The 20,702-nt window shown below is 36.6% G+C and overlaps 1 protein-coding gene across 6 annotated transcripts in view; it reads left to right on the top strand.

The window, feature by feature from the left end:
- The first annotated feature begins 1,189 nt into the window (after positions 1 to 1,189).
- The window catches only part of mfsd4ab (major facilitator superfamily domain containing 4Ab), a 23,357-nt gene continuing 3,844 nt past the window's right edge, over positions 1,190 to 20,702 (top strand). Inside the window, exons 1-7 of one of the 6 annotated variants that reach the window (XM_079589294.1) lie at positions 1,274 to 1,411; positions 5,424 to 5,481; positions 5,663 to 5,737; positions 18,065 to 18,214; positions 19,158 to 19,356; positions 20,079 to 20,312; positions 20,385 to 20,538. In XM_079589294.1, the coding sequence (XP_079445420.1) occupies positions 19,261 to 19,356; positions 20,079 to 20,312; positions 20,385 to 20,538 (484 nt within the window). In that variant the 5' untranslated portion in view covers positions 1,274 to 1,411; positions 5,424 to 5,481; positions 5,663 to 5,737; positions 18,065 to 18,214; positions 19,158 to 19,260. Of the gene's footprint in view, positions 1,412 to 5,423; positions 5,482 to 5,662; positions 5,738 to 17,031; positions 17,333 to 17,850; positions 18,215 to 19,157; positions 19,357 to 20,078; positions 20,313 to 20,384; positions 20,539 to 20,702 lie in introns of those variants that run through there. The other 5 variants (XM_079589295.1, XM_079589293.1, XM_079589291.1 and 2 more) reach the window with 5 other exon arrangements.

Raw genomic sequence — 20,702 nt, 5'->3', positions numbered from 1 at the left:
CATTCAATTTACAATTAGACTCCAGAAGTCTAGCTGACTTTCTGCCTCTGACAAAAGACTTCTTTTTTTACACACAGCTCAAGGGAGTTTAGCAGATCTGATTAATGAACACAATCTACACGTAAACAGCTAAGCAAACTTGCCATTCAGACAATAATGAAATGCCTGATGAAAATGGCACATTATAATCTGATTTTTGTTTTGAGGTCTGTGCTTGGTGTGGTGATTTATTCACGTAACTATACATTTGTGTTGTTTAGAATCCCAGAAGAATTACCTATAGTAGGCAACAACAAAAAAACAGTATGTAACAAAATAGGTAGGCCTATGTCCTAATTCACAATCCTCATAATCAAAAACTAACCGGATAACCGACTACTTCCGGTGAGATTCTGAAGTGGGCATACGATGGACACTTTGGCTGCATCCAAAAGCACATTATGTAGGCGAAAAACAGTAGCGTGAATAAAGAAGTATTTCCAAATTCACAGATTCATAAAAGAGTAGGCAAAAAGTACCTGGATGACCTACTTCTTTCAGCGAGATTCTGACTTGGAAGTGAGGCAACGTAACTAACGCCGGTCACATAAGGGCAACATGGCGAATGTAGGCCTATGTCCAGATAACATTCATCCTACACACATTAATAAGCCTATAGAACATATTTTTTTAGTGGCAGTTGAAGTAATTACTTATTTAAAATAAGTACCTACTCAAGAGAGTAGGCTATGCAATTTTATGGTGCAACCAATACAATCCCACGAGGCCATGGGAGAGGGTTTGTGAATGGCATGAAGCGACGCAACTGATGCTAGGTCACGTGATAATGACAACATGGTGAATGTAATACGTCCATATTACATTTATACTACACACATTCACACTATATAGAACATTCCTACTTTCTACCGCTCGCAAAGTTTACTTATTCAAAATAAGGCTCAAGAGAGTCTGTGATTTTGGACGCATCCTCTGATTCATTCAGAAATAAAACTGATTCTTTATGAGTGAGTCAGTATATCACTCAATTAATTGATTATTGATTAAAACACTTATTTATTCAGGAATGAAATAAGTCACACTTTCTGAGTGAGTCTTTAAATAATTTACTCAACTGATTCATTCAAAACGGAATAGGCCTAATTGGGACTCTTTAAGTCTTTAAATAATTCACTAAACTCAACTGATTCCTTCAAAACACTGATTCATTCAGGACAAGTGACTCTTTATCAGTGAGTCACTTTATTCATCAAAAAACACGACTGATTCATTCATTCATTCATTCGTTTATTCAGCAAGGTCACTCCTGCGTGATGTCGATGAGCGCGTGACTTTACTGCTGTGGATTTGTTTGGAATTTTCGTCGGCGGAGCAAAACCCAGATGGACTGACCTGCTATTGTGTCTGAAATGTAAGTTATTACATATTTTCTTGTTTACTGCTGTAGAAAATCAATTCGCTGTGAAAATCAGCACGGCTGTCAATATCTGCGATAAACTCTCACAAACACTAAAGACGCAGATAAGAACGACGCAAGGCTTTGGCAAGCCAAATATATGAATGCTAGAATCATATTTTCACAGTATTTATTCACAAGCAAAATAGCATAGGCCTACACAGTTGTTTTGTGTGAGTCACATAGTAGACGTCTCTCTCTCTCTCTCTCTCTCTCTCTCTCTCTCTCTCTCTCTCTCTCTCTCTCTCTCCCTCTCTCTCTCTCTCTGGCAATAAAAATATTGGTCGTCTCTGACCATTCATCCTCATAAATATCTGGCAAAGAGCTGATTAGAGAGAAAGACACACACACACACACACACACACACACACACACACACACACACACACACACACACACACACGTCAATTCGGCTCTTTATCAGATCTGATTAATATTTGATTAATATTTATATATTCTGGCAACATTTCCAGAATGGGAAAGAGACATTACATGTGCTTGTGTCGTGACAACACATCACAAAAAATATTGACATTCTTCTGCTATTGCAAATCTTCCTACCTCATTATTTGAGCGTGTTCAGTTCAGACATTAACACTTCACATAGAAATCCCTCTCTGGAAGGCAAGAATATATTGATAATTGGAAGAATATAGCACAGGATTTGAGCAAAAGTGATGCCTGCTTGTTAGTTTATTAATGGTTTCTGTAAAAACAGAGAGAATTTTTGCTGCAAAGGATTTTTTCCTTATATTATGAGCAGCGTGTTATATGGAGCATATGAGCTATATGCTTTTGCAGAACAATAAGGTTTAATGACACTGGGTGAAGTGGGAAGGAATGTGTAAACCTAGCCATGCATATTACCATCATTCACCTGTGGGAGTTTGTATGGTTTACACATTCCCAACTTAAACTATTAAAATAGCTCAAAATACCATGTAAGATGAAAAGCATAAAGTCGCCATGCAATGCAAGTTGTGATAGTCTTCCCTACTGTGATGTAGGCCAATAGTGAAAGGCTTCTCGATAAAGAAAAAAAGTAGAGTGGGACTTGATTTTGTCCATGGGGAATTGATTGGATGGTTGTGGTTTGCTATCGCTGTGATGTCATGTGATTGACAGGTTGCCCCGCCCTCACGCCAGTAAACGCATCATCAGAGAAGAGATGAGATAATGCTGCAAGAGGGAGGGGAAGTTATTTTGATTTCTGATTACAAGGGCATGAAAAAAATATGATGTGGCTGGATAAATCATTTATAATAAATACTGCAATATTTAAAAAAAGTCTGATTTTAAAAAATGTAAATTAAAATTAGGAATGTGTATGTGACCTTGACTAATGACTAAAACAATTAGACAATGACTAAAATAAGTTAAGTTTATGAATAAAATAAAATAAAATCCCCTAAACAAAAACTTAAATAAAATAAATTAAAACTGAAAAAAAGGACAAATAACAAAAACTGACACTGGAACTGGAAATATTGAAATAAAAGCTAATTCAACGAATAAAAAATTTGCTATTATATTATGAAGCTAAATAATATAAATAACTCTGTTCTGTTATGAAAATAACCATATTCATATTTTCAATACAAGTAGAAATATGGCTATTAAAGCCTAATGAAAACCTGAGAAGTTGTAATTTTTGGTCATTAGGATACTCCACACCTGCACTGGTGTGTGTGTGTGTGTGTGTGTGTGTGTGTGTGTGTGTGTGTGTGTGTGTGTGTGTGTGTGTGTGTGTGTGTGTGTGTGTGTGTGTGTGTGTGTGTGGATCATGTAGTCTCTGGAAGTCAAGGCAGAGGAAGTTACTGATGCTTATTCAGGGACCCTAATTCACATACTACCAACAGTAACAACTGCAATACATCACAGTACCATAACTCTGTTACCATTTTTATATCTTTTAGGTGACAGCTTTAATCAAGCAGCAAACAGAGCCAATTAAAATGTTGTCAAGAATAACATGTGACAGAAATATAAATATAAAATCCGCCTAATGTAATCTGACAGGCTGGTTTCACACATGCATTATAATTCAGCCTCAGGAAAGGGATAAGGAAAGATTTGTGTCTTGCTCAAGCCAATGAGACAACACAGAGTTAAATGAAGTGATTCAGGTTTATGCATTAGACATAACTCTAATTACTCACATTAACACAGACGCATGCACTAATGATCATTATGCCAAGCCAGTGCAACACAGCAAAACAGTCCGTTTAGACTAGAGGCTCCTACGATCGTTCTGATTGGCTGTTAACTCTGATTCACTGCCAAATCACTATAGAAGTCACATCCCATGAAAGCTAATTAGACAAAAACATTACAGTGCTTGGTCAAATGGAAGTTGTTAATGTAACATAAAGCACACTCATTGTTTGTGTATATATTAAAAAGACATAATGAGGGATGCTCAAGATATTAAACGGGAAGAAATGAGTAGCTCACCAGACTGAGGATGTGGGAACGGGCAACCAACTGCGTATGAAGTGAGAAAAAAAGAGACCAAGAAAGTCTGAAAAAAAAACAAATTGGTTTCAATCCGGTCATTATAAGCTATGTTTCTTTTCTGTAAACCAAGAAGTGACATGAAAAAAAATAAAATAAAAAATAAATTCACTCAATAATATATGAAACAAGGGTGAGGACGGGCCCCATCTTTGACCAAGCCTCTTTCTTACTTTCTTCAATGAGCCCTTGTGCTTCAGTTTTGGCACTGCAGCCGTTGCCTCTTAGAGGAGGGGGAAGCTATTGTATGTGTCCCCCTCTTCTCAACACTACAACTGCTATTTGAGTTACACTGCACTCTTCATACTCCAGCGGTTTGATCTGCTCCAGAAAGGAGCATCAGAATCCCCTCACAGGTGAATTCTCTCATCTGAACACACATGCGTTTATCAACATTCAGCAGAGGGTTCCCACTGGAGCCATTCAGGGTTAAGTGCCTGTTCAAGGGCACAACATCTATGTCTAGGGCTGGGATGTTAAAAAGCAAGATTGATCAGGTGGCATTTCATGTGAGGGGCATTTTCTAGTTCATTCTCCCAACTGTTGAGAACAAGCCATTGCGATCTCCCCACACATTTGGATGACATCACCATTTTACTTGCATCAAAACTATACTGGAAATCATTTATTGAATGGGATTCAATAAATCTTTATCATACATATTTATTACAAATAATATTTATAGTAAATAAATAAAAAATATACTAAATAATATATTAGTTAAATATAATATACATAAAAAATACATTAATACATAATATAAAAAAATTAATGCATTATACAATATATAATAAATCTTCTTTTATTGTGAAATGTATTAAAAATGAGTTGGTTCTACCAACTGTTGAGAACAAGACATTTGTAATGTTTATTACAACAACATTTTAGTTATGACAAAACTGTACTGGAAATGTAGATTAGAAAAAAAAACATTTAGAATTTTTTTTTTTTGAAAAAATTATGTATTATAAATATTATAAAAATAAAATAAACAATACATATGATATTCAATAGTTTATTGCAATAAATGTAAATTAGATTTAAATTAAATATATATAGATATATTTATATAATATATACATATACATTATATATATATATATATATATATATATATATAAATGCATTAAGCAATTAAACAATAAATATACATTGTATAAAAATATAATAAATGTTATACAATATATATATAGTCAATCTTTTTATTGAGAAAGTTATAAATACATTTATATCAATTTATATATAACAATATCAATTTACATTTATATCAATACAAATATATATTAATCATATTCAGTAAACATATAACAATAAATATACATTATATTAAATATATATATATATATATATACACTATATATAGTAAAAACATGTATAGAGAAATTGATAAAACATTTCTTACCTATTTTAATGTTGCTTTCCATGTATCTTTTCCTTTCTGGTGCCCCTTTAGGTGGATAGAGGAACACAGAACAGCGAGGGTCTCCGTGCAGGTGCTCTGCCTCTCTGAGGTGAATTCACTCTCTTTTTGTCTTTTTTCTTCTCTGAAATATCTCTTTTTACAGAAAAACACATCCAGCATATTTTCGCTGAGAAACTAGTGGAAAGGAGACTAAATAAATAAATACAATTCACAAAGAATTCAGTAGTATATCTTCACAACTCTTCTCCTCTCAATGCTTCTTTTCGCAGAAGCCCGGCATACCCCTGTCAAGAAACTGAAGGGAAAGAGGACAAAAAACAAAAACGAGATTACATAAGAATTCGGTAGTACATCTTCAGAACTCCTTTCCCTCTGACAGGGAAAAGCAGAAGTGAGAGGGGAGGAGTGTGGAGGAATGGGAAGGCTGTCTCCATTCTCCTCTGCATCCCTCTGCTATATTCTCACAGCTCTCCTTGTAACACACACACACACATGCTGCACAGCCCCCACCTCTTTCCCCCATTCTTCTGCTCTGTCAAATAGACACACAAGCTTAGTTCATTACTATTCACCGGGTCTTCCTAAGACATGCAATGCTACCCTACTAAGAGAGGAAGAGAGCGAGGGGAAAAAAAACAGGCTTGTTGCATATATTCTGAAATGGATTGTCTAAAAGCTTCGTCCATTCTGAAACATCAAAAACATCCTTCCACCTCCCCTCGTCCAAAAACCTGTGACGCAATAAGCAGCAATTTAATATATTCCTTTGTCTGTCGTTTTTGTTGCTCATGATACAGTTATGTGCTGAATTTGTCTCGAATCTTATCTCAAAGTTCCTCTCCCACCATCTTAAAACGCCGTCTTATCCCATCCACCGAATCCCACTTGTGTTACCCCCGATCTTTGTGTCTCGACCATTTTCCCTCTACTAGCGTTTGCTGGGGAGTGATCTGTCTCGCTTGGCTAGAGAGCTGGCAGCGGGGCTGAGGTGAGGAGAGAGAGCGAGTACACTGAGGTTAGCCATGTGAGTCCTCCAGCACACTCAACTTCACCAGCCGCTTCCCCTGAGGAGCCGCGTGCTTTGGGCTCTGCTCTCACTTTCATCAAGTTAAAGAACTTTTTGGCAGCCAAAAAAAATAAGGTTTTTGATGGAATTTGAAAGATAGCGTACTGCATGGGGGACACGACTTCATAGAGTGTCATTAGATGCTTTTTCTGTCAGATTGCGGTTCCTGTATCGATGCATTTGTGTTTGCAAATTCTTGGAGGCATTTCTTTGTTCGTGCGTGCCAAATTCCTGGCAAAGACGGCACTCTTTGCGAATTACCTTTCCTGCAGTTTTTCCTCCTTTCCCGCCCGCCCTGCCTTGTGTTGTTGACTGAGGAGTGAAATGAGAGAGAAAATCCCTTTACACATGATCTGGTCCGTTAGGCTTGGTTAGTGGCGGCTTTCTGCTGTATATTTGTACTTGGTTACTTGTCATTTTCGGTTTATGATAAGCTTTTTACAGTAAACTAATTGTAAGATCTCTGGACAGACTTGCTTGCTTGAGGGTTGAATGGCTTTTTAAACTTGGATCTGTTGGTATGAGTGGCCTAATTCCAAAAGTCTGAAGAAAATGGAAATTTACCTTATCTATTTTCTTAATGTGTCGTAATAATCTTATAATGATCCATCAGCCATGATTATGTAAAAGAAATTGACCTTTTTTTAATCAAAATATACTTCCCAAAACATCAGACCTCTCTTTGGTGATGTATGCTGGACTTCTCCAATCATTTAGTCCACTTAAATCCTGTCCCTTTCTTACAATCAACCGCAAGCTCTCATTCAGATCTGCCTCCATCCGATCAACAAATGATGCGGACCAAATACCCGCCCTACATTTTTTCCTTTTTCGATAATCTGAGCAGTCACAATACAGAAAAGCATCTTCCTAGCATCTCTACTTCCATTACATTGCAACTTTAATGTGAATAAATGTCATTATTTACTCGCTCTCATGTCGGTCCAAACTTATTTCCTTCTGTGGAACCCAAAAAGTGAAAATGTCATGACCACTCTTTTTAATACAATACAAGCAAATAAGACAAAAAAAGCACCATAAAAGTGGTTTATTTCAACTCATATAAAATAGTTGTGTGAGAAAAAGATAGACATTTTAGTCATTATTCACTGAAAATCTTGACATCTGCCCTGGCTCTGCTTGGCGAGTTTATGAGTGTAGTAGCGATGTCGGATCAAATAATTATGTTCTACTCAAAAGACAAAAGAAAGTCATAAGGGTTTGGAACAAATGAAGGTGAGTAAGTCATGAAATTTATCGCAATGACATTAATATTCATCTTTGGTGGTAATGTAATAAAAAACTGATGACAGTTGAGTGTTTTCATCAGTATAATATTCCTTTAAAATTTCCATAACATCCCTTTAACATCTAATTTAAAGTTCTAATAACTTAATAATTAAAACAAGAAATATGCATTTCATCAGTTGTATAAAAAGCTATAAATGTTGACGAGCACTGCTTTCTGTGTTGAAGTCTATCTGCCCATATCAATGGGATCATCCCATTTTTAAAGTCAATAGTCTTTACTTCACTTCACAGTCATGGCACGAGCTGCATCTGCAATCACACACTGTAGTACATTTAGTTTGAAATGATCTTTGCGACCATTCATAAAAATAAAAAAAAGGCACCAAGAGGCAACAGAAGACCATGGTGAAAGTTACCGGGTTGGAGCAAGAGCGCTTTCACGTAAAGACAATATCACAGAGCAGTCAAGGAGCCTGGACGCGATGGGACGTAACTGTGAATAGGCGCATCACCTGGACAGACATCTGGAGGACGCCACAATCCAGGCTCAGCTTCATGTTAAGGGCAACCTATGACAACCCTCCCTTGCCTCCATAACCTCACCCAGTGGTTTGGAGATGAGGTAGGCTGTCCCCTGTGTGGTAACAGCAAAGTAAGCCTCCAGCATATCTTATCAGGGTGCAAAGTGGCGCTGGCCCAGGGATGCTTCAGGTGGCGCCATGATCAAGTCCTGGCCAAGCTGGCGGAGGTCCTGGAGAGCTGTAGGGTAGCAGCAAATCGCACAACAGCAACTTTCCAGGCAGGGTTTGTCAAGTCTGGTAGCATGCTCCAACTTTCTGCTCAGAAGAGGAACACCATGCTCACACCCGGCAAAGAGTGGCAGATGTTGGCAGATCTAGGAAGCAGTTGGTTTTTCCAAGAGAGATTATGACAACTGCCCTCCGGCCAGACATTATTATGTGGTCCACAGTGGAGAAAATGGTCCTCCTCATTGAACTTACCATTCCCTGGGAACAGGGCATGACAGCAGCCCACGAAAGGAAGCATCTCAAGTACTCCGAGCTGGCAGGCGGGCTGGAGAGCCTGGGTCTACCCAGTGGAGGTCGGGTGCCGGGGCTTTGTGGGCAGAACAGTAGTCCAACTGCTCCATGGCGCAGGAGTGGCGGGGTCAACCCTGCGGAAAGCTATAAAGGAGCTGGGAGAGCAGGCTGAGAAAGCGAGCTACTGGCTGTGGCTCCAGAGAAAACACAACGGTTGGGGGCCAAAACCCCGGTAAAGGCAGCTGCGGGGGGTGGCGGGGAGATGTCCTCTATATGCTACTTTAATCTTCCTACTGAGAGTCAAACTATGTGTGAATGTTTACATAATCTTAGTTATCGTGACCAGGTAATTTGGGGAACTATTATCTTCACAGTCAGGGGTAATTGCCTGTGTTGTCTTTAGATGCTTTTGTTTTAGTGGTCAATTTTAAGGCTGAGTGTAAGGTCAACACATATAAAATATGCACAGTTCCCTTAGTCAGACTTGATGACTGCAGCACCCATCACATTCTAATAAAGAATCCTGCTTAAGATATAACCAAGTCTCCTGGTCTCTGAGATTTCCAACACTATTCTATTGCTGGTCAGAAGCAGGTGGTATTGGGGGCGGGACATATTAATTCTGGAGCACATTGGATTGGACGAAGATTTGGCCACGCCCATGAGTGTGAGATATTTTTGGTCTGTTTGTCGAGAAAAAAAACGATTTTGTAAGTGAATTTTATCAACAGTTTTCAGGAGTACACGAGCCTATATATATGACATTAAAGCCACATGACTTCAACTCTTTACAGATCTTTAAGTATTGGATGTGTAGTGATTTGTCCACTTATCAAGTGGGAGTTTTGTTTCTCTTCTCTCCCTCTCTTCTCCTGCTCCCTCTCTTCCTCAGCTGTCAGTCTGGTCAGGTCCAGTCTGTTTGTAGCTCTATTTTAAGCGAGGACACAGCCGGGGGAGGGGAAGGATGAAGGCTCCAGGGGCGAGAGTGTGTCGTAATGAAAGACTTATCAGCAGGCCAGAACACCCGTCCAGACAGTCTATGAGATCAAGCAGCATGTAGATTTTCATATCCGTCCATTGATACTCACCTCACATATCAAAACAGTCAATAATTAAGCAGGCCTGAAGCTATAATTATTCATTATCCAGCAGAGGTGCTGGTAATCTGGTCATGGCTTTATGATAGACTCGCTGCTCAAGGTTATTTGAAAATGATGATCATTAAAGTGACCCTGCTTGCATATAAAAAGTGTTATGCCGCATAATGGAAGTACATTTCTGATTGCTTTTACAAATGGCTTGATAGATTATGAGCATATCTGGTTTTGTGGGGCATTTGGCAGCTACAGTGAGGCTGTGTTTTTCATGTGGTCCTAAAAGGCAAGGCTCAAAACAAATTTTGGCTGTTGTGGATGGTCAAAAACAAGAGCTGTCTCATCAGAATTATAGCCATCTTATCTTCTCTCAGCCAGACGGCTGTGTGTGTGAGGACAGTCTAAACCTCTCAGAAACCTTCATCGAATCTTCCTCTTAATCTGCATATTCAGATGGTATTCAGCGTTGTGATCATCACACAGGCCTGCTCTTGTGGGCATGCAGGAAAGCCTGGTTTTGTCTCAGATCTCCACAGATGTTTTCCATCAGTCTGAACAACTGCTGAATAGCAAAGATGATTTGCCTTTATTTTTTTCCCCTAGAATGTCTTTCATTTGTCTTCAAATATCAAATACCAACGGACTATACTCTCATGCAATCTGTCTCTTCATTACTAAAACAAAATTATTTTACCAAAGTGAGACCTCAACTTATGCTCTTCGACTACATCAATCTGCTAAATCAATGGAAATAAAGCATAGGATGAATACTAAAGCGTAACACAGTAAGTAATAGTGCATACTAGTGCATGTTACAGCAATTGAATATTAAAATGTAATGTAGTGTTTTTTTTTTATACAAAAGCACATTAGTGCTTGTATAACGATATAATGCTAGTAGCCTAAAGCATGATACAATGCTAATAGCTTATATACTAATATATATATATATATAACACAGTAAGTAATAGTGCATACTAGAGCATGTTACAGCAATTGAATATTAAAATGTAATGTAGTGGGTTTTTTTTATACAAAAGCACATTAGTGCTTGTATAACGCATGATATAATGCTATAGCCTAAAGCATGATACAATGCTAATAGCTTATATACTAATATATATATATATATAACACAGTAAGTAATAGTGCATACTAGAGCATATTAAAGCAATTGAATATTAAAATGTAATGTAGTGTTTTTTTTAAATACAAAAGCACATTAGTGCTTGTATAACGCATGATATAATGCTAATAGCTTATATACTAATATATATATAACATATATATATATATATATATAATATATTGCAAATAGTTTGTATACTAAATCATATAACATAGTGCTATAGTTTGTAAAAGTAAGCAATATATAGTGCCAAGATTTTGTATACTTAAGCATGATACTGGATGCATTCTAAAATATAATGTAATGCTTGTATACTAAAGCATGATGCAATGCTAATGGTAGTTTGTATAATGAAGTTTGGGATGCAATGCCAATAGTTTTTATACTAAATCATGATATAGTGCTATTTGGCTTGTAAACTAAAGCATTATTGTGCTAATTATTTGTATACTAAAGGATGATGTAGTGCTAATAGTTTGTATACTAAAGCATGTTACTGGATGCATATGAAAGTATTCTGCAATGCTAAGAGTTTTTACTAAAGCATGATATAGTGATAATTTGTATTATAAAGCATGACATATAATGGTTTACAAACTAAACTAAAGCATATAGTGCTAATAGTTTGTATAATAACTAAAGCATACAGTGTTAATAGTTTGTAAAGATATACTATACTGGAGCATATTTCATGAAGCATGATATTTTTCTATACTAAAGCATGTTAGTGCTAATGGTTTGTCAAAGCATGATAAAGGGTAGGCCCATATACGAATAGTTTGAAGTATGATACAGTGCTAATAGTTCTCTTAAAACATGATAAAGGGTGCATACTAAATCTTGATATTGTGCTGATAATGTGTAAAGTATATGCAGTGCTTACAGTTTGTACAATGAAGTGTGATTCAGGATGTATACGCCACGGAACTATGTATAATACACACAGTGACAGTGCTAATAGTTTGTATACTAAAGCATGATGCATACTGAGGCAAAAGGGTGCATAAAACATGATAGAGCAATAATAGGACACATATAAAAGATGCATCAGAAAGGGTGCGTTCCGTTCCAGGACTCATTCAATCTCAGTCAGATGCACAGAGCACTGCATAAGTCTATAGAGCTCTAATTATGACAGAACAGTCTGCCTGTAACCAACCTGCAAACAGCCCAATCTCATGCCTCTCATTTATCTTGTTTGGAGGAGGGGAATTGGGTTTCAGATAAAGCATAGGATATGGTCCTGCTCCTGCCTCAAGGCGGTGGGATAGATAGTCTACCTTGGTGTGTCAAGGTGGAATAGATTGATTTGTTGTGGTTGAGGTCTTTGCAATGGATGTTGGAAAATCTCGTTTCGATTTTATTGCCTTTAAAACCTTGGGAAGGCTTTTTTGTGGCTTGTATTGTACACGGGAGAGCATTTGGTTAAGATAACTTCAGTGCAGTGCTACTTTTCACCAATAGGCATTCATTCTAGTGCAGTTTTCCTGATGGTTTCTTCTTTCATTATCTATTCGAATGACTCAAAACAATGCTGTTGCTCATGTGATATTGTTTAAATTGCACCTCAGATTTGGATGTTTCATTCTATATTTTGGTCTTTGGTTGGAGTAGAGCAGAGATAATATCACGGCCGTGCCAACAGCATTGCATACATGAGGTACCCTGGTTAATAGCGTCAGCCTGTCCTTTGGGAAATCCCCCAGACCGGGATAATGTCAAGTCCACGCTTCTCCTGCTGTAACTGTGCAGCTTTAATTACAAACCTGCAGTGTGTGTGTGTGTGTGTGTGTGTGTGTGTGTGTGTGTGTGTGTGTGTGTGTGTGTGTGTGTGTGTGTGTGTGTGTGTGTGTGTGTGTGTGAGAGAAGATATTTAAAGATTTACTGTGTGAGATAATTAAAAATTCACTGTGGAAGAGTCAAACAATTATTCTGTATACAGATTTCTAATTATCCCCAGTTTATGTGTGTGTGTACACAGTGCATTTGTTGGGAGTGAAAGTGTTGTTAAATGTCAGGCAGGGGAGGAGGGTCATGCCAGCTGCACGACACTGACGCGCCACCCATACCAAATATCAGCAGACGACAAGTGTGTGTGTGTGTGTGTGTGTGTATAAATAGCAATGTAATATCAATTTATTGAAATGTATGGCATTTAAATATTATGAATATAATATACATTTCTTGTATTTTTTTTCCACATATTTCAATATCATTTTTAAATTATCCTAACGGTTTACATTTTTTTACGTTTACATTTAACATAAATGTAATATGAAAATAACTATAAATATATATGAAACTATATGAATTAAATATTTACAATATAGTATAATGTAATATTTGTAATCATTAACATGGAAAATAGTATTAAATATAAATAGTATTTGACTGCATGATGACTGCTGAAGGCTTTTTTTTTCAGAACCTCCCCAAAATATTGCTAAAAAATAATGTGGTTAATCTGTTATATAACTTTGATATACTATTAATTGAAATATACATTTTTGCATGCGATACATGTAATATAATATTAATCTGAATTATTTGTCTCTGTCTCTATCTATCTATCTATCTATCTATCTATCTATCTGTCTGTCTGTCTGTCTGTCTGTCTGTCTGTCTGTCTGTCTGTCTGTCTGTCTGTCTGTCTATCTGTCTGTCTATCTATCTATCTATCTGTCTGTCTGTCTGTCTATCTGTCTATCTGTCTATCTGTCTGTCTGTCTGTCTGTCTGTCTGTCTGTCTGTCTGTCTGTCTGTCTAATATATAGCCTAAAATCATTGGCATTATATTACATATAAATAGCAGATAGTATAAATAAGTATATAGTTTAAAATTTCACAAATAACAAAAGTGAAACGGCTGTGGAAGGTTCGGTTATATAAAATAAATTCTGTTCCCTTAATTGTTTCACACAACTTCTTTGAGACGCCACTATATTATGACATCTAGTGGAGACTGTAAGAAATAACAATTATTTTTACCAATAATTATTTGTGATTCAGGACACCACACCATTTAACTAAAATTAAGCTGAAACAAGGACAAAGTACACTTTTGTGTGTCACATGTAATAAGTCTCCCTTTCTCATCTCAATTTGCAAAATTTCAACATTCTATGACCATGTGCATTTCACAAATCAATCAACAAATCAACCTTAAATCAACATTAACATGCAACAATGGTTAACCAGTGCTCACCAGTGCTTTTGCATTTTCATAACATATTCAGGCCATATGTGACCAAAAAAACATTAACCTGAACTTTGCAGTGTTGCATTGACAAAATAAGTGAAACAAGTGTGTCAGTTATAACATATTTTGCCTAAGAGTTATTGAAACATTAATTACGCCATAATCTGTTGATCTGAATACAACTAAAAAGCTTTCAAACTATTTTCCACCACTAAATGTGTATAGATGAATTACCCCTTTGTGTGTGTTAGTACAGCAGTTTATGCCAAAATTGCAAGGCAAATGCAGAATGCGGTATCTGATTACAACAGGGAGATGCATTAATAATAATTATGGATTTGACAAATTGCAGCCTCTGTTAGACAATCATTTTGCAATCAATTTTATTTGGTCTCTGAATGCTTTAGAAGGCGTCAGATATCATGCTGATGAGATGAACGAGGCCTTACTTCTGCAACTGAGGCTGAATACTGAGAGACACCTCAGATCTCCATAATCACAAAGAACATCCTGCAAGTGTTGAAAATTAACATGTCTTCATTCAGAATGTCAGACGTGTTTGAGGCCTTAGTCTACAATTACCTTCCAATAAGTCACTTTTTTGGTTAGGTTTACTTGAAAAAGGAAGTGAGAAAACGCTTAAATGTGTTAATCAATGTCCATTATAAAAACACACACCTGCCATCAGCTTCCTGTCCTCTCTAAGACAGACATTTCGTGTGCTCCCCCAATCACTTCTCTCTCTGTTTGGTCACATAGGATTACTCTATTGTTATCTAATCAATCAAATTTGATAAAGAAGAAATCATCATGTATATGTGTGAACATGATTTGTGATGACTTGAATGTTTTAAAATAGTTGCATCTGGATCGGATGTTGAGTAGCCTCTGAAAGGTTTTGTTGCGGAAAATGTTCCTGAAAACTCCTAAATGGGTGTCCAAAAGGACCGGATATGCAGATTTGAGAGCCCTTAGTTGCTTGATATGGTGCAGACTCAGAGCACATTTTTTTGATGTAGTTATGAAGCATGTTTGCTTTGCAACAATTTATATGCTTAATATGCTCTTATTCTCACTGTAAAATTCACAATGTAAACTTTACAGTTTTCCACAATCGCGTTGGCTCAATTCTTAAATGATAACTGTTTAGCTCAAAACAAGTTCAGATCTCTGATCAGTTACAGTAGTTTTTTGTTCACATCAGATTGGAATTTCTCATTGATTTAAGGAAATCGTGTGTGTTTTGGCACATGTGTGTAACAATCGTCTACAATTTACACAACAACTAAATGCACATGGCTTATCAAAAAATTGTTGCGTTGATTCTTAGTGAAATTGTCAAACTCTTTGGAACTTCTAAACATTCTTTCATCATGTGAGCCTTCACGTGCAAAATGATCCATTCACACACACAAAAAAGCTCAGTGATATACAAGAGCATTTAGCTAGACAAAATTGACATAGCATAGAAAGCAGTAGAAAACAAACAAACATGACATTTTTAAATATTTCCTCAAGTGAAAAATCATCTAAACTTTTTGATCAGTGTGACTCACGATGACAAAAACACTATTTTGGTGGCTTTGGCCAATTTACTGACACAAAAACTAGCATTTGAAGCATGAATGACATGTTTTGGGCGAGTAACTACATTTTGCAGACATGCCATACAGTTCGGATGTTCAAGCAAACAGTTGGGACAGTTGAACTTACGATTTAGAGAGTGTGAAGACTGTTTTGAAAAATGTGCCAAAGCAATTAAGAAAAACTGTAATAGCTCAACAATATACATCCCAACAGTTTCAATAAGAGATATGGTGCGAAGCATTATGCACATAAATAAAATTCTCTGTTAATAATACAATAAGTTAAACTGAAAGTCTTGGCTTGTAGGTCCACCGTCCACATAACCTTGGGAGTCCTTGAATGTACTTCAATGTCTGTAATATCTATAATATGTTAAATATGTACAGTAAATTGCATAGTCTTTAAAACTATAAAAAATATTTATAATATGATTTCAAAATATATTTATACTATACATTAATATTTTTAATTGGGGTTAATCTGTTATGACTTTATATTCAAGTATAAAACGTTATATATATATATATATTTAAAACAAAATATGAAAAAAAGTTTCATATACATAATTAATCCAACAGACAAAATGTATATTTGTTGTTTCATTTCTAACTAAATGTGGTATATCTATAACATTTACATTTAGTCATTTAGTATAACATAACTTTATATTAGTTAAAGTTTTAAAACTTTAATATAAAGTAAAATATCTTCTTATGTGCTCTGCAGAAGAAAGAAGGCCATAAAGGTTTGAAACGATACGAGGGAGAGTAAATGATGACAGAATTTTCATTATTCATTCATTTATTGACTTAAAGGAACATATAAGGCCATCACCAGGATCTGTAAGCATGCGGTTTTGACATTTCACACAAAGTCTTAGGATGAGTTCATAGGTCATTGTTTAACAAGTAGGCTACTATATAAGTAACACTTTGTGAATGTACAAAGCTAATAATTGTCCCATTGGCTTTTTGGATTATTTTGTTGAATAAAAGCGAATCAATGACGTAGCCTTAGCATTGCATTGACTCTAAGTTGAAGAGCCAACAATAAAGCATTTAAAACCAACCTTTAGAAATGTTCTTTTAGGAGTTCTTTGCTGGTGAATGTTTAGATCATGCTGATTTAATATATGAGTGGTCCACTCCAGTTATGTGAACATTCTAGCCTACTACGGGGCAGTTGAATGCTCGAATCTGATTGGTTTACGAGAAACGCACGGCTAAAATAGTTCCAGCTGGTCTTGACCGCATTACAGTTCCATATCACTTCGCCTCGCCAAATTATTTTATTTCAAAGGTCTTTACAGCCGACAAAAGCAAAAAAAAAGAAAGATGTTTTTTGTAAACAAGTATTTCCATGTTTTTGTGGCACAAAATTACACTCAAATGCACACATACAGTACAGTGTAGACAGAGTAAACACACACTCACACTGAAACGTCAGCGCTGCTCTGACGAAAAAAGCTAGACTGCTTGACATTTCTCTCTAACTGCGTCGGCCACGGCAGTTCTTCTAGAGCAGATAAACGTGGTATCACTAGACGCTGAACACTGTTGAGACTCTGACTCAGGTAATTCATACACACGCTCTCTCTCTCTCCCAGTGTCTGCTATCAGTGGCTTAAACCTCCGTTACTAACATTAGCTCTAAAATTATGTTTTGGAATTAGCAATGGATCTTGGATTAGCAGATGCATCATACAAACAAGAGTGTTTTAAGAAAGAAAAAATCCTGACAGGTGTCTTGAAATACATAGTCTGAACAATATTTTCAGGTGTGGTAACCGTAGTGGAATAATTGACGGTGGGCCGTTGAATTATGAAATAGCCTATTATTATTATTCGAAAAATAAGGCACACCCGCAGAGTGAGTGACCGTTACGCCTCCTCGGATGTGCTTTTCCCTCCCTAATTATTCAATGCTAGTCTTACGTAGGCCTATCACATTCTTATCCACGACTCTCATTGAGGATCAAAATCATTGACAGATTAACTGAAAATCATTGACAGTTTCGAAGAGATCAGTTGAAAGGTGATTTTTAGGCATTAACTTCAGAAGCATCGCACAAAGGTTCATGAAATGGGAGGAGTGAACGAATATAAATTGGGGAATTATCTTCTATTCTGACATCTGTCACCTAAGCAAATGTTTTGAAACCCACCGACAGGAACATCCAGACACCAGTACAGCTGTCAGTGGAATAGATTGGTGATTTTCACGCTATGTTAGTTGAGGAGCGTATATTAACCCTTTTCCGTAGGAACTGTCAACATACACTGACATACTGGAGTGTGTTCTTTAGCTTTGGACTGAGCATCGCCTTCCTGGGGCCTACGATCATAGATCTGAAATGCCAGACAGGCTCCACGTTACAGGAGATCACCTGGGTGTTCTTCTCCCAGCAGCTCTGCCTGCTCATCGGCAGCTCGGCTGGAGGACTTTTCACAAAAACGTGAGTAGAGAAGCGTGTGTCTCTGCTGGTAAACTGTGCGGGGACGGGTCTGCTTTCAGTCTGAAACTTATTGACATCCTCAACAGATGTGATTTGAACACAGTGCAATAAAAACATGCTCTCTGTCATGTCTCTCACACAAACAGCAAATTGTGAAGCTAACACATATTTGTATAAATATATTTATTTTAACCACATTTAGAAATATATATTTTGAAATCATATTAAAATATATAATAATCCCGAAAAATATATATTTTTATAGTTTTAAAGACAAATGTATACATTTAACAGATTTCAAAATAAATTAATATTATATATATTTTTAAACATGGTTAATCTGTTATCTTATATTTTAATGTGGCTATAAAATAACAATAATTATTACTAAATAAAAATATACAAATGACTAAAATATTATTATTTCAATAATATAAGAAAATATATTATTTTATTAATTAAAATGTATGGATGCCTTATATAATTTTCAAATATTAAACCATAAAACTTTATTTTGATGAAAAAGCAGGGAGCCCTTAAAGCTTCTCTTTTGTTCATAAGTGCTTCTCATTACAAGTTTGGGGAAATGGTTGGCACATGTTATAAGCGACCCAAACTCAGTGCAGATCCAGAGATGGAGTTCGAGCCGCTATTTATTTATTAATAAATAATAATAAAAAAGAGAGTGCCGTGCTTCACTCTGAAACTTGTAGAGCATATATTTATTTATTTCCGTGATCGTGCAGCCTTACTACTGGCTGTCTGGCTAACTGTCAGACACATGAAAGCACATAAAACATACAATTTATGACATGCTTTGGAAGATCAATTTGTGAGGTCACTTGATAGCTATTACAGATCTTAACCATTAGCATTTGTAAGATGTAAAGTGGGAAAATGTACAAATAATCAAGCAACCAAGCTGTTTTCCTTGCCTTCTCAGGTTGTTCGGTGCTCTCATCGCTCTCTTCTTCTCCTCCCTCATCATCTCTGTGGTTTTTGCTATCATCCCACTTTGCTATAATGTGCTGTTGCTGGCGGTTGCTATGGCAGTGTCAGGCCTGGCTATGGGCGTCATCGACACTATTGCAAACTTCAGACTGGTGTCTATGTATAAGAAAGACTCTGCTATCTTTCTCCAGGTGAGTGAAGACATTTCTCTTCATATATAACACAGGGAGGTGTTGATCTACTCTACACATACATTAATGTACAGTAGTGTTTATTTCAAATGATCATATTAGTGTTTTATTTTAATCAGTTGTTGGTCAGTGATGGAAAAGAATGCAAGTCAATGGGAACTTCATCAACTTAAAGGGATAGTTCACTTTAAAATTAAAATTCTGTCATCATTTACTCACCCTCAAGTTGTTTCAAACCTGTATTAATTTATTTCTTCTGCTGAACACAAAGAAAGATATTTTGAAGAATGTCAGTAACCAAACAGTAGTCTGTACCCATTGACTTCCATAGTATTTTTTTCCCTACTATGGAAGTCAATGGGTACAGACTACTGTTTGGTTACTGACATTCTTCAAAATATCTTTCTTTGTGTTCAGCAGAAGAAATAAATTAATACAGGTTTGAAACAACTTGAGGGTGAGTAAATGATGACAGAATTTTATTTTTAAAGTGAACTATCCCTTTAAAAGAACAACATTTGATTTTCTTATTTTTGTTTGTTTTTTGTGGGGAATCTGACCTGGACATTTTGTGAGATTCACTCTGTGCTGGCTGCTTTAGCTAAGTGTGGTTTGGATAGGGACATAATAAAATGCATGATTTATTTATGTTATAATCAGTTGTATTATAGGTTGACAGCTCTATATAGTGTTTCCCATCAGTGTTTTCACTCTCTTTCCAGGCACTGCACTTCTTCATTGGGCTCGGTGCTCTGGTGAGCCCCCTGATTGCAGAGCCTTTCATATCAGAGCACTGCCTGGGCAGTAATAGCACAGAAAATGCCACAGAGATACTTCACCACTTCAGATCCAGCAACAGGTCGCATGTAATCCTCGCTGAGAATTCCCCGCACTCTGAGCTGGTCGAGGAGAAGGCCAGTGTGTCGTACGCCTTCTGGATCATGGCTGTCATAAATGTAAGCTGATGTACAGCTCTGTGTGCAGGAGAGCCTGGATCTCTGTGACATCTCAGTCTTTTTCTCTCCTAGTTGCCTGTGCCGATTGCAGTTTTTGTGTTGATGTACCAAGAGAAGCTGCTTCGCTGTTGTATGAACAGCCCTCCACGACTGCTGGACAAAGATGAGTTGGCCATGGAGACTAAAGCACCAGAAATCACTGAAATACCCGAACCATATGATGCAGGTACAAGTGATCTTTGAACTACACTAACATTCAGAACTTTAGGGACGGTAGGATTTTATTATAAGAACTATCTTATGCTCATTAAGGCTGCATTTATTTTAAAAAAAACATATTGCAATTGAAAATATTAAATTTATATTAAATGTAATTTATTCCTGTGATCA

Source organism: Phoxinus phoxinus (assembly GCF_949152265.1).
Source record: "Phoxinus phoxinus genome assembly, chromosome: 18".
Classification (NCBI taxonomy): Eukaryota; Metazoa; Chordata; class Actinopteri; order Cypriniformes; family Leuciscidae; genus Phoxinus; species Phoxinus phoxinus.
The sequence above is the reverse complement of the archived record's forward strand: the minus strand, read 5'-3'. Positions and strand labels throughout refer to the sequence as shown.